The sequence below is a fragment of the Nannobrachium achirus genome (assembly GCF_963921795.1).
Source record: "Nannobrachium achirus genome assembly, chromosome: 1".
Taxonomy (NCBI): Eukaryota; Metazoa; Chordata; class Actinopteri; order Myctophiformes; family Myctophidae; genus Nannobrachium; species Nannobrachium achirus.
The window spans coordinates 54346389-54362233 of record NC_137810.1 but is presented as its reverse complement, the minus strand read 5'-3'; the positions used below and the strand labels follow the sequence as shown (position 1 = coordinate 54362233).

The 15845-nt window shown below is 42.8% G+C and overlaps 1 protein-coding gene across 1 annotated transcript in view; it reads right to left on the bottom strand.

Moving 5' to 3' along the window:
* Positions 1-9970: 9970 nt before the first annotated feature.
* Positions 9971-15845, bottom strand: part of atp5f1d (ATP synthase F1 subunit delta) — a 7820-nt gene continuing 1945 nt past the window's right edge. Inside the window, exons 3-5 of the mRNA XM_080731251.1 lie at positions 12603-12691; positions 10675-10809; positions 9971-10104 (exon numbers count right to left, since the gene is read on the bottom strand). Of these exons, the coding sequence (XP_080587377.1) occupies positions 10687-10809; positions 12603-12691 (212 nt within the window). The 3' untranslated portion in view covers positions 9971-10104; positions 10675-10686. The remainder of the gene's footprint in view (positions 10105-10674; positions 10810-12602; positions 12692-15845) is intronic.

The following is a 15845-nucleotide window of genomic DNA, read 5'->3' as shown; positions in this document are numbered from 1 at the left end:
AAATCGGTACACATGATCCACACACACACACACACACACACACACACAGCTCCACTTCACACGGGTGTGATTTTTTAAAATTACTTCTTTTTTTTTTACTTTTTCACAAAGAAGTAGGATCTCGACAACAACAATTAAATACAAGAGGCAGACATCCAGAGTTCTTGATTAATGTTGCAAAAGTGGCATTTAACTAGGTGACTATATAGGACTTTGCTATACAGTACTGTGGGCCAAAATGTTAATTTGGTTTATTGTATCTTGTACCATTTATGAACACATGCACTTGTCTATACACTCTACCTCTCTTTGTGCATAATGCGCACATATGCACACAGTCACATAAGCGCAGAAAAGCACTCTCTATTAACCCACAAAAACACTCACAGCGGAATGATTACCTGCCTTGCCACTCAGGGGCCATTTGCTGTTACCACAAAGCTGATTATCTCACCCCTGCAGGAGGCTGTGTTTGTGGCTTTGCAATTTTCTCCGAAATGCCCACATCTATTTGCGGAAATGTTACCTCGCTGGCTTGGCACAAGCTGCATTATGTTTGTGTTTGCGTGTATGTGCCTGCCTGCCTGCCTGCGTGTGTGTGTCTGTTGATGCATGTGTTTACCTGTGTGTGTGTGTGTGTGTGTGTGTGTGTGTGTGTGTGTGTGTGTGTGCGTGTGCGTGTGTGTGTGTGTGTGTGTGAGTCGAGACTGTGTGTGTCATTTCTGTTTGGCCATGTGTGTGTGCTGGTGTGTGAAGTGTGCTTTGGGCGAGTGGGTGGGTGTTTGCGCAGCGAGGAAGGATGGAGGTATGGAGGCATGGATGGAAGGATGACACAAACAGGGTAGAGAGGTAGGAGGCTGGTGTCAGGGCCCCAACTCCCACTCCCAGGCTGGATGCAGTATCTGACAGCTGTCTGAGAGTCTGCAGGCCCCCTCTTTGCAGTCTCACCAAAAGGTCAGCACTTCAATCAGCCCCACTGCCTCCATGTCTCTCTCTTTCTCTTATGTACCACAGAACAGCCCACATTAGCCCCCTTGATGCACAGTCAAATCCCCATGCAATCTAACTATAAATTAGGCAAAAATCTCTGTCTCTGTCCGTCCGTCCGTCCGTCCGTCCGTCCGTCTGTGTGTCTGCGCTCACGTCATCCAGAAAACCCTTGAATAAACACCCGGTGGACTTCATCCAATGGGAAAACCCTTGAAATAACATCACCATCATCACCACCATCAACAGCCAATGAGGGACCATCATTTTGGTGACGTCGCCATCAACAAGTGTGACCTGATTTAAATAACAAGGCACGCTCTGCTGGCGCAGGGGCCATCTATGCTCGTAGCCAATCAGAAGGGGACAAAGGGTGACGTCATAACATCGAGGCATATATACAGTATATAAGGGCCACGAGAGGGGCTGTCTATGCCCGTAGCAAATCAGAACGGGCATAAACGGGCATATGTCCGAAAATCTTGAGGTGTGTTGGATTTGTGAGCTTCACATGACAATTTTGGTCAACAGGACCAATTTCCATGATTCGTCAAGTTTCATGTGACATCATAATATCTGACTGAAAAAAAGGGGGGACGGGTGCAAACCGGTTTAAATGCTGATATCCTGTGATGTCATGTCATGTGTAGTTATAACCCCATGGGAAAATCCTTGGAAAGCGTACGTCAGACTTACGTCATCCAGTGGGAAAATCCTTGGAAAAAACACGGTGCAAAAATGCAAAGGAACGTATTGGAATTGAGAGTGACAGTCCCGTTGGGAACCAGTGTGAGAAGATAAGATTGTCTGCGCAAATCAGCATCGCTAAGCACGCATGACAACAGTTTGTGCTGTGGGTGACGCCAGACCAGGGCCCATATAGGTTGTATCGACCTAGAGAGAGATTGAGATTAATCGTGAGAGCGTGGAAGCAATCTGGACAGACAGACAGATGGACAGACGGAGAGACAGACGAACACACGTCCAGATGTTGCGCTGGGTGATGCATAAGAAAGGAGGAGGAGCAAATGAATGGCTTCTTGCCGCTGTGGCGGTGCGAGACAAGCTGTATTGCTTTGGATGATACGCAGAGTACAAACATCAAGTTACGGTGCAGGTCTTCAACACAGTGGCTTTGCGTTGGATCCATTTGTCCCCAGTGACAACTGAAAGCGAGGGTTCATTCATGAGCTGGTACTCCACGGCTGTGCTGATAGAAGATGTCATCTACATCTGCGGAGTATATAATGATATACTTAACACAACATGCTTTGATGTCGACACCCACGGTTGGTCGAAGCCCACGATTTCTGGAACTGTTCCAGAGCCGAGAATCTTCCACTCGGCCTGTGTCTTGGGGACGGACATGTATATCTATGGCGGATACAACGAGCACACTGGATACGCCAATGACATCTACGCGTTGAACACCGCCACAATGGTCTGGTCTTTAATTGACACCAGAGGCGCTCCGCCTCCTGTTTCAGCAGGTCACTCTGCCACCATCATCGGAACAAAGATGTTTGTGTTTGGAGGTGGAGCGGACCAGGAGCACAACTACCATGATATAAGAACGTTTGACATAGAGACCAACAGCTGGCTGAGCGGAGTGGACCAGGAGCACAACTACCATGATATACGAATGTTTGACGTAGAGACCAACAGCTGGCTGAGCGCGCCTTCTGTGCGGCTTGAGTTAGGACGTCTGAATCACTCAGCATTCGCCTACAACGGAGAACTGTACATATTCGGTGGCAGGCGCATCCCGCACGAAATGTTAACCACCTTCATCCAGATAGACAGCACGGCAAACCATATCAACAGAATGAACCTGACCATCAGCGGCCTGGACCAGACCATCAGCAGCCTGAACCAGAACTTAGACCGGTTCATCAAGAAAGGACAGTATCGTGCTGCACGAAACGACAGTATCAAGTTCGAGATACTGAAGCCCCCCATGAACATCTGGAAGCAGACCCTCTGTGATCTGTGGAACTTCGATCCAAAGACCTTCTCCTGGAAGACGGTTGAGCCGAAAGGGAAAGGCCCCGGTTCCATGACTGGGATGTGCTGTTGCACGGTGGGAGATCGTGTTATCTTCGTGGGGCACACAGGTCTGTACGTCTTAGACTTGAGTCCTAGTCTGAAGACTTTATGCAAGCTAGCGGCTATTCAGTATGGTCTGGAGCAGTCTGGACTCCCATGTGACCTCAGATGGGAACTGGCAGCCATGACTACTTTTGACTAAAACTAGTAATAAGATGGGGTCTAATATCGGTGATCAGTGCTGTCTGTATGTGGCACCAATTAGCCAATGAGGGAGCAGGGCCTCTGAACTCAACCTGTATATATGTGGCACCAATTAGCCAGTGAGGGAGCAGCGTTGGCACCAATTAACCAATAATGAGGGAGCAGGGCCTTTAGCCAATGAGTGAGCAGCGTCCTCTGTGACGTCACCACCAACTAATTGGTGCAGACAGCATCTGTTCATCTGGTTGAAATATGGAGATGATTGTTCTTAACCACTGGAAGGTCCCTATTTTGGGCATCCCCTATTAAAACAGGATGGTGTGTGGTGGTGGACAACAGTGGACAATAGACGCCACAAAAGTGACATCCGGACTTGCAAGGGCGCACCGCTGCTCTGATCCGCAACAAACTGGGAGCAAACACTGTTCAGGGTCCTGCCATGACAACGGTCGCCCCCAGGGGCAACATGTGGCCCACAGGGGCCCTGAAGGAGGCCCCAAAGGGCCACCGGTGTACCAATGGTACAATCCGACACAAACAATGTTCAGGGGTCTGCCATGAAAATAGTTACACCTAAAAAACGGAATTGCATTGCTTGTGGGACGCAGTGTTACAGCGAAGGTTATCATATTTAACGAAAACTAATTAAATAAAAATATAAAAAACATCTTTGTTAACTGAACTAGTGTTAATCTAATTAAGAATGATATATTTGTATACAGTGTATATTCATTTATACAGTCTCTGAGTGGAAAAAAAAACCCCAATATATTTCACAATGATGCATGCCTGTATTTGTGTGCGCGGTAGAGAGGTATCAGGTGATATACGCTGAAGTCTTGTATTGTGGCTATCCCTAAGGTTGGCAACAATTACTGTATGCTATGATATGGGTAATTCTGGGGCCCTTTAGTGTATAGAAAGTGGACATCTTGAAAGTCATATTTGACTACTGAAGCCTTTTAAATGTTCCCAACCCTTTAATTTCCCCTCCAACACATCTAAGCCGTCTTTACTTATACTTACTCTTTACTTCCAGACACCAAACACTTTGGATATCCGGCTATGGACAGCTTGCCATAGGCAAAACACTTTCTCTGCAGATTAAAGAGGGGGGAATGCTCCTCGTAAATTACAGGGTTACTTTGTACTGTAGGATATTGTCAAGTAATGGTTACAGTTGACTGATCACCCACAAGGCTCCCTACTAAATACTGCCGGTATACGGAGCACACATTTAGCCTATTTTAGTTGGCAGACTGTAGGTATATCATTAGTGTCATCTAAATAAAATGACTAGTAGGGCTGTCACAATTATTACATACCGTCTAATCGTGATTTTTTGACATAATCGTGATTATTTTTCATAATCGTTTCCATGTTGAAACATTTACATATATTAAAAAAAAAGTCAAAAATAGTGGAAATAGCCGATCTACAAGCTCACAACGCGTCGCAGATCTGCTATTTCCACTATCAATGTTCTTTTCTAAGTGTAAAGTTGTCAAATATGTCAGTCATTTCTTTATACATTTGGGTTATGTGTCATATCTACCATGTGCAACTTCAAAGCCTAAAAGCCAAACAGAAATGTAATTGTCAACGACAAAAACACAATTAAATCGTTAATCGCATTTATTTGAGTGACAGATAATCGTCATGTAAAATGTCATAATCGTGACAGCCCTAGACTGTAGGTATATCATTAGTGTCATCTAAATAAAATGACTAAATGCATTAATTAATCAGCCTATGAAAAGGTGCGCTACACAGTAAAATCCTCAGAGTTGATGTATCTATTTCTAACTCTGACAATGTGAAATTAACACAGGACTTTACATGTGTGATAATAAAGGCTCCACTGAGAGCCACTCACCACTCATTTAATTCTAACAAGGCTTTGACAGAAGTCACTTATCTCCTATGATCCATACAGACGATGACTAAGCCTGCGTCTAGGAGGGCCTTAGGCTTGGCTATTCATACAGCATTTTGGCAAACATACCGTGTTGTATTTAATGACAGCCCCATGTGTCATCGTACTTAAGTTTGTCCCCATGTGACACGTAAGTTTGTCCCCATGTGTAATGTAAGTTAGTTCCCACGTGTAATGAAATGTGTCAGTTTGCCAGGACAGAGATCGTGAGCTCTTGTCATTCCATAGCCAGGGCTTTTTAGGGACAACCCACAGCTGTCCCCTACTGATGTAGCCAGTGATCCCTGATGTGGGCCCCCAGGGCCCATATCGCTTTCTTTCTCTTATAACAGCTTTCGAGCTGCAGACGCAACAGCGTTGTGTTATTGGCTTGAAAATCTATCCATTTTGACCAACACCACTATTGTGCAACAAAGTTTAAATGAGGTCAATATAGGTTACACATTATTATGCATTGTTTGGGGTAAAAAAAAAGTAAAAGCAGCCACAGCCAGATCAACTAGTCTTCATTTACCAAGCACCCCCTTGTAGCGCTGTTGACCCGGTATTATTTCCGCATCATGAATATGATGATTAGCCTATTCACTATGAAAAGTGAGTGATTAACAAGAGCTGGTCAGTGGTCCTTCAAGCTCAGAGCCTCTGCTGTAATCCTTAACAATGAATACAGTCCAACAAGCTCTCACAAAGATGAGAGCTGCTTTGTGCAAGGGGACCACTCAAGATGACACAATGCAGTGTCACAACATGCCATGTGTCATGTTCTCTTGGGTACAGACTGCACAACCTTTTAATTACACAGCCTTCCACAGTCGATGGATAGATAGTGACTTGGGCCCATCATCAGACATAAAAATCAGCATGAGTGGCTCTTGAGTATAGAGCTCTTCCAATAGATAATCCTTCATACCTTTTATGTTGACGCATAGCACTTCGATTCCTTTATCTCAATGCATGCACGGCACTTAGGTCACAGTTCGCTTATGAGGCACAGCGTTCATTATGTGGTTGTTGTGGTTGGCTGACATTTTACAAATTCCAGTGTTCTGTGCGTGTGCCCTTAATACACAAGGTTGCTAATGTAAAAAGTGCAATTCTATGTAAAATGCTTAAGGTGCTAGTTAAAACGTGTAAATTATAGCCTAGGTGGCCACATACTCATTGCACAACAGTGTTGTTCGCCACATACATTTTTTTTTTTTTTTTTTTAAGATTAGTTTTTTGCCCTTTTGGCTAAAAATATTGATAGGACAGTAGAATGACAGGAAATGGGGGAAGAGATGGGGAGTGACACACAGTAAGTCGCCCGGATCGGGAATTGAACCGGTGATGCCCCATGCCTATGTGGCAATGCCTAAGTGGTATGCGCCTGGACCAGTAGGCCAGCGGGTGCCCCATACAATTGATTTTCAAATAAAATATATCATAGTTATATATTTGATATAGGCCTATTAAATGACGTTTAAATTAGTCTTAAAACAGGTTGTAGTTGCACGTTTTCAACTGGATGAGTGTACAGAACAGTATATCCATATTTCTATTAAATTACCAATTTTTCCCCCAGGTTAGTTAATCTCTGTTTTCCCCAGCTGCTTCTTTTGTTATTTTGGCAACACCTGTGCCCCCTTGCAGTGGCTTCTTTTTCTTTATTGTCTGCCATGTGTATACCTAGAGTGTGTAAATAATGTAAATACTAATACCTCAGCAAGAGTAAATTAAGCACCTTGCACGTTTTTGAACACCTTGCGTGCCTGCATAGTCTCTCTTATTTGCACATCTCATGCTCAACATCCCGGAAATTCAAACTTTAACATTTCTATGTTACAAACTCATCCCTCGATCCAAAAGGGTTTCGTAACATCTGGGAAGAGAAGGACATTCATTTACTGACAAGTGACTGACTTCAGCCGAGAGAACAGAGCGAGCACATGGGAAGCACATGGTATATTTGGGCCTTTTAATGCAGAGCAGCATTTTAACGAGGAGGAGAAGGGAAGAGACTGGAATAGAGTTGGGTTTCAGTGTACCATAAATCTGGATTAAAGGAGGAATGGCTTTGACACGGCTGTTTCATCTCACCTCTCTGGCAGGCGTTACAAACTCCTGAGTCTCCAGGCCTTTTAGACTGACTGACTGATGTGATGAGTGATTGAGTGCAAGTGTATGAGTATGCGGCTGGAAAGAGGGAGAAATGAAAGAGACAGACAGACAGATAGGAAAGAAGAACAGAGAGCAGGATGTGTGAGGTTTTCAGAATGCTTATTAATGGAAAACCGAGTCAGATCCCAGTCTATAAATGGAAGCTGTCAGAAACGTTTTAAATTTGACCGTCCCGAAGCCACATCTGCCACATTTATAAATCACATGTGTGTACTTAATCTACTTAATAGACTGTCAGATTTATTTGATCTCCGTTAATCTATTTCACTGTATAAACAAAGTACCCTGCATGGAGCGAGGAGACATGTTAATCGAGGATCATAAGTGACATTCATATCTCTAAGTGTAATAACTAAGTAGTGATCTTTCTTGGTCATCTATGAACAGTTAAACACATCCATCTATTATAACATAATATTTTACAGTGAAATAGAGCAAAGATGTGGACCATGCACAAACGCGCACCCCCACACACTTAAATAAATTCGGCTCATTTAAAATTTCTAGGAGTTATGGCTGCTGGCCATGCTATACTCCTAATGAGGTGAGAAGCCAGAGACTGGCATTTAATAACCTCATAATAAGTAGTCTTAAAAAAAATAAAGTAGGTGCCAGTTTCATCATGGTTATTAATGTGGTCATGGCAGTGTTTAGATTTGAACACTTGCGTGTGTACACTTTCAGAGTTAAAAACGCAGACACAAACAGAGGGCTTGTTGAAGGCTCTGGAGCATTTTGACATTCAAAACAAACCCGTTGTGGTTTCAGCTCCAGAAACCTCAAGTGGAAGATGATGTCGCCTCCTGGGGTGAGTCTGGCCTCAAACCTATAGTTATATGAAACTAGAGAAAAGTCCTATTTTCCACAGGGTGGTTGTGTACCGTTTCATGCAGGGCCACTTTTCCTGGCATTGGCACAGAACCTGCGGGTCGTCACGCATGACTCATACAACAAACATGCCCTGCTACTAGTACAGTACATTTACAGAATATCATGGGAGCAGGGGCGTCACAAGGGGTAGGAAAGTGGGACTGAGTTACTAGGGCCCAAGGTGGTGGAGGGGCCTTAATTATTTTATACTTTAGCTATTGAAAAATAGCAGATATACAAGCTCACAGCGCGGCACCGAGTGCCACGCTGCGAGCTTGTAGATCTGCTATTTTTGAAAAGTTGTGAAAATGAAAATGAAAATCTTTGAATATATGTATTTTTTAAGCGAACATTTCTAACTCAAATTTTGCTTCTGGGGGGTCCCTGGAACTAAATATTTTGAGATGGGGGTCCGTGGCCAAATACATATCATCTATGTCCTTGACATAGGTTTCTTGCATGCATTTTCACGATTTTTCAAATATATCTGCTATTTTTCAATAGTTAACATTAATGGGGGGCCCGCAGTGAATCCTTGTACCCAGGGCCCAGAATTTGGTGTGACGCCCCTGCATGGGAGTGACTGAGGGCTCAAAACAACCCACAACAGATAAACCACCATGCAAGACTGCACAGTGACTAACGCATAACTTCTCATCAGTCGAGGTACATCTCAAAGGACAGGAAGTTTCTTTGGTTGGATCATGTTAAGACATCCAGTTGTTGCTACACAACAGATATTCTATGAGTGAAGTACTTCCCTGAAATGGTGATTTGACGGCAGCAGTCTTATGACCCGCATATTAGCCATGGTTTGTTGGCACAGTCTGCCACAGGAACATTTCACTGGCATGTGACACCATCACTTGAATGGCATTGTTGTTAACAGGGTAAACTACTGCCACCAAGTGGCAGAAGGCATAATTACTACACAGCAGCTATACTTAAAGGGCCAGTTCTCCTCTGGGGCAACCAGATCTTATTTTATTGTTGTTTCGGACACGATTAACACAATCTTGAGTTATTGTTTGTGTTCAATCTGTGTTTTGAGATATTTTAGTATTTCAGCATGACTAGTGATGCATTTTGCATCATATGATGCATTTTGCATCATCGTGCTGCATCATATGATGCAAAATGCAATCACTAGTCATGCTGAAATACTACAAAATCTCAAAACACAGATTGAACACAAAAAATAACTCAGGATTGTGATGATCGTGTCCCAAACAACAATAAAATAAGATCTGGTTGCCCCAGAGGTGAACTGGCCCTTTAAGTGAAATGTGTTCATTTCAATTCTTAATTGGTTAATTAGGATTTTATGTCCCAGCATACAACAGGGACAATATTTTATTACCTCTGCCAAGTACGGTAGGTAAGGTTTTCACCCCATGTATTCTGCTGAGGAATTAACAGATTTGCACAAAACTAAAATGGAGATGTTGGTCCTGGACTGGTCCAAGGAGGGACTAGCCTAGTTGTCAAAAGGGGCATACCATGCAGTCTATAACATAACCATATCATAATAAGATGATAAAATAAAGATTCAAAGGTCCAGAAGAACCGAGTCGCACCATGAAGTTATATTGACAATTTAAAAAGGGTCACCAGAGATGCACCAGTGCCACCATCATCTTGTAGAGTGTACACACACTGCCACCTGCTGAACTGAATTTGAGCTTATAACATATTTATTATTGTGTACAGTGTTTAATTAAAACACACGAGGGTACGATTAATAATGCAAAGAAGGCTGCTGGTTAATTCCAAATAAATTTATTGATAGTTTCATCCACTGTACAAAGCGAGCACAAACTCCTGCGGTCACTGACTTGACTGAGCTGGGAAACAGATAAACATGGACCGTTTTCAGTTCCTTCAAACCAACAAAAGGTTACCTAGAGGGGGGGAAACAGAATGGCCAAGTTTTACACGCAAATAATAAAAACTAAGAGCTATGCAGAAGTGCTTCGTTATATTGACATTCTAGTCACATTTCAAAATATCTAGGCTTGAGTTCAGTGGCCTATGATCCCAACATTGATTTTCTGCATCAAGAATGGAAGGCATTACACAAAATCATGAAAACGTATTGTAAGATGAATATATCGTCACTTTCGGGGAGAAACCTTGTATCTCCAAGTTTCAAATTTGTACGCTTTTACGTAAAGTAAAGCCTTGCTTCGTCATACAAGACTGTCACACAAAACTAGTGAAAATAGCAGATCTACAAGCACACAACGCCTTGCGATGCGAGGCGGCGTGTGCTTGTAGATCGGCTATTTTCACTAGTTTAAATAATTTTTAAAATGATAAATACAAAATGAAGAGTTTTGGACATACAAGGTTTCCACCCAACAACAACGATATACAGATGGAAATGGGACATTAAACGTAAAGAAAACATAACACATTGCTTTGGATTTCCCGATCAACAGACGTGTGGTGGGATAGCCGAGATGTCATACCACAGGTCTAGTCTACTCCAGAGCCTTCACGATGGCTTCATTGGCCTCTATGTTGATCTGGACCTCTGCTCTGGCCGCCTCATCGGACACAGCAGACATGTCCGCCTGGGCCTTCTCCAGGTTGGCCTTTGCAGCCTGAGGATTGACATATGTAGAATTAGTTACTGAATTTCCCCCTTGGGATAATAAAGGTATCTATCTATCTAGTTATCACAAAAATCAATAACATGAAATATTTCCACCTGAAACCACTAAAATGCAAACTACATTTTCTGGTCACAAGACATCAAGGTCAATTTCTCCATCTACCTCTAAAAAGAAAACGGCAAATGGCTGGCTGGAATAAATAGTCTTAAAAGAAACTGGAAATGCACAAAGTGGAACAGTAATACTAAGAGCTCTGCCGGACCTTTCCCGCCTTCCATTTATATTGACTTTGCGAAACAAGTTACAAAAATGATAACCTACAATAAAGTAATGAAAAGAAATCTGATTCAGTATTAAGGTACATTTTTTTTGTTTTGACTGGAGCATCTAATTTTTTAACTTTATCAACCATGGGTCATAAGTATTGATTTTCTTTTTCTTGCTATACCGATTCCCCTTGGGGAGACTAGAGACAAACGACCACCATCTGTATTGAAATAATTCACCAACTCACTGGTCATAAGCTTAAGGTTTCAGCAGTAAATCAAGGTCAGATTCCGACCAGAACTCCAACATGAACAAAGCCACCAACTACAAAAATAAATAATAATAAAACAATAAACCTTGTGGGACTGCAAAAAAAGAATCTGTGCAGCAAGGTCAGACAGGGAGGAAGAGAAAAATGGGAAGACAGACACGCTTTGCAAATTCACACTGCTTCTCTGCTCTGAAATCTCCATTTGTCACAGTGGCGATTAGAAAGGAGAAATGCCAAACGTAGCTGGAAGTTAAAGGTCTCCCAGTGGGGATTTGACACATCTGCTATAATTCAACAGTGACTGACCTTTCTCTCCTTATTAACAGCGTGGGCCCATGTGCATTGTTATCACGGGGTGGGGAGGAAAGAGGAAATAATAACTCTTTTTACCGCGACAGAGTCAACTTGACAGTGACACTGACACAGCCCACGGTCAAAGTGTAAGACACCTCAACGGTGAGCGAGTGATAATGTGCTGTATTAACAAGATTGACATTTAAACAAGGATGTGCTGTTGCAGCCCAACTACTGCCATAACCATGTACATCATCATCAACTGGGATGCAATCGTCATTGCAGGAGGCGGAATGGAGGGGGATAAATCTATTACGGGGTCAAAGAAGTGTCCCTCGCCGTCAAAACCCTTCTGCTAAGCCTGGCATCGAACAGGCTCGAAGAGTCCATAATTACAGATGCCAGGACCGATTGAATGTTACGGACACCGTTGGTCACTGAAATGTCATTAAAATCACATGTAATTGGCACCAGAACTATGGGATGAGTCAACTATTAGCTCCTAAAAAAAAGGAATTAATGCTAATCTAAGTCTTCACAAAAACAACAAAAAGACAAATTAATTTGATGATATGCTATAGTAAATAGCATATCATCAATAATCACAAATATGGGATATTTTTAATCCAGTGACATTCTTAACTGACTGGTGATATTTTACAACTTGGCTTCCAGCGACAGCACAAAGAATACCACTTTTTACACGTAAAACATTTGGAAAGTTCACCAAAAGATAGATGATGCGTAACTAAGCATCACAGTAGCCACACATATCTTTCATATTTGACATTCTCTACACAAGTGCATAGGTCTATTTCTGGTGGTCTGAAAATGTCAATTGTAGGCTGAACCGAAATCAAAAAGCTTTGGTTTTAGGATGCAGCCATACTTGTTTACTTATGTCTATGCTGCGAGTTGCCGAGTTCCCATCTGTAAAGGTCATACTCACTGCAAGATCCAGCTGGTCAAGGGGCACAGCCTCCTCCGCTAGTAGCTGTACTGAAGAGTCTGCGTTGACTGTAACTGACCCACTGCTTACTGTTCACACACAGACAAGAGACACCAGTTACTAATACGGTTTGGATCAAAGGTTTACATACACTTGGAAAGAAAACTCTGTTTTTCTGCGATACTAGGTTGGTTCTTTGTCACACAAAATCACAAAGATTATTTATTTTCACGAATTTATTATGGGTTTTCAGAAAATTTGACCAAATATTCTGGGTCAAGAATATACATACAGCAATGCTAATATGAAATGTGACCATATCGGTTGGGTCAAAAATATAAACAGCAATGCTTATATTTGATTACATGTCCATGGGCCATTTTCAACCCTATTAGACAGTTGTGGACTTGTAGCAATGCACAATCTTCCGGCAAGCTTCTGGATGAATCTTTGACAAGAATTAGTGCAATTCAAAATTTGTTGGCTTTCTGACATGGACTTGTTTCTTCAGCACTGCCACTATGTTTCAATGGGGTCTAGGTCAGGACTATGGGCAGGCCATTATAAAACCTTAATTCGAGCCGGATTTAGCCATCCCCTTTACCACTCTTGACAACCAAACTTCTGTCTGATGAGATTTTCCTGAAGAATTCTGAGAAAATCCTCCTCTTTCAATCCATTTACTGTGTAAAGCACCAGTTCCATTGGCAGCAAAACAGACCAAGAGCATAATACCAGCACCATGCTTGACATTAGGTGTGGTGTTCTTGGCGTTAAAGGCCTCAACCTCTTGCCTCCAGTCTAAGCATATTTCTGGTCATTGTGGCCAAATTGTGTCTCAATTTGTTTCATCGGACCACAGGCTAGTGCTGGGCGATTTTTGCTCAAATGAGAATCTCGATTTTCCTCCACAAGAATCTAGATCACGATTCTCAAAATGTTTTGAGAGCATAAAATGAAACCAAATAAGGGACGCCTGGGATGGGTCCATTTGGTTTTATAAAAAGAAAAGAAAAAATCACACCCGTGTGAACTGAGCGGTGGTTTACCCATCCCCCCCCCCCCCCCCGTGTGTGTGTGTGTGTGTGTGTGTGTGTGTGCGTGTGTGTGTGTGCCTGGCCTGAAAACAGCGCCCCTCCCTTAACATGTGTGGTCATAAAAGGTACTACACCACAGGCTTGAGGCTACATACAGACCCACCCACATACATACAAACATACATACCTACACACACGGCCACGCTATGGAGACGGTGTGACCACCGCTCAATAAAAGTTTTATATGAAAGAAATTAAAAAGATATATATACTTTGAAGTCCACAGACCGTGAAAAAGCGCTCTTATTATGAAGTCCACCAACGAAGTCAAGAATTGACGATCATGTAACTTGACAGTGACACATGCTATGCTGCTTGCTGCTACAACTTCCTTCAGTCACACGTCTGTCGAGTCGGACAGACAGTCACAGGGAACCACTGCACATGTAACAAAAGTCTAGCTCTGCGGGTGTTTTTATTTTTAATATATAGAGTTAACTAGTCGCAAAGTTTTTTTTTTCTACTGGGAAAGAACGCTTGAATGATGTCTGATTGCGTGTGTTGTGTGTGTGTGGTAGAGAGAGGGGAGACGACGATGGAGAAAAGAGCTTTGATTTCGATTAATCGCCCAGCACTACCACAGGTGTGCCTATCTTTCTCACGTCGCTTCAAGTAGATCGACCCCGCTCTTCTCCCCGTTCCTGAGCTTGTGTATAGCAATAACTTCCAATCGTATGCCTTTTAGTGGTTGACACATCGGTTAAGAAACATTGTGTCTGAGATTCACGTTGCGAGGAAGCTGATCAATATCTGATCCATTTATCATTGTTTTCACAGAGGCAAGAATCGCCTCTATGAGCGTGGTGTTATTTTCGTTCCATTTCATTCATTTTCTTCTCTCTCGCCCGTGTTCATGTATGCGTACCAAAATGTGTGTGTGTGTGCTGAAGCGATCATTGTGCCTCTGTGAGCGTGGTGTTCTTTCCATTTCATTCATTTTCTTCCCTCTAGTTTGGAAGATTTCCGAACGGGGAGGCAGGGGGAAAGGGTCCATCTACTTGAAGAGACGTGAGAAAGATAGTCACGCTGACCACAGAACGTCCTCTAGAAGGTCTTTTGTCCATGTGATCAGCCGCAAACTTCAGTCGAGCCTTAAGGTGCCTCTTCTGGAGCAAGGGCTTCCATCATGCATGGCAGCCTCTCAGCCCATGGTGATGTAAATGTAAAACATGCTTGACTGGACAGACACCTGTGTTCCAGCAGCTTCTAATTCATTGCAGATCTGCTTTTTGGTGGTTCTAGGTTTACTCCTGACCAATTTTCTCTCGGCTTTCTTCCTGACCGTGGCAGTGACACAACCGTGCCATGCATCCATCTATTAATCTTCAACCGCTTATCCAGAGTCGGCAGCTCCGGCAGAGAGCTCAAAACTTCCCTCTCCTGAGCAACATTAGTAACTTCGTCCTGAGGGATCCCGAGGTGTTCACAGGCCAGTGTGGAGATGTAATCTTCCCATCTGGCCTGTGGTCTGACCCCGGGTCTCTTACCAGTGGGATATGCAGTTTATACTTACAAACAATTGCTGCAGAGTTGCTTATTTGATTGAAACAACTTTCTACATGGCCAATGGACATTAGCATTGCTGTATGTATATTTTTTTGACGCAGCTGATTTGGTCACATTTCATATTAGCAAATTTGCTGTATGTATATTTTTAACCCAGCAGATTTGGTCAAATATTCAGAAAACCCATAATAAATCCATGATGATTTGATTTTTGTTTTGTGTGACATAAGTATTTTCTCTAATCAACCTAAACAGAGTTTTAGAAATGATTGCCACACCAACAAGGTGATAGGTGCATAAGAAAGAAAATAATGGCAGATCAACGTAGAAAAAATAATCTACAAATGCAAAAATAGTTTTAATGGGAAACGTTTGACAGTAGACCTTCATCGGGCTAATATCAGATAACCTAATGAAGACAAAACATTCTTGCCCATAAAAAGCTATATTCTGATGGCGTGTATCAAAACAGCAACATGGGTAAGGTAAGACCCGCCCTGGCTGAACCGGAGGTAGGGAGCGCTCTGCTGTGTTCACTTGGACCGCGCGGAGATGCCAAAAGTCAGGGGGATAAGATTTACTATTCTGGCCCCCTGGTTTACTACTTCTAACGGCGCAGAGTCGGCTCATGCAACCTTCT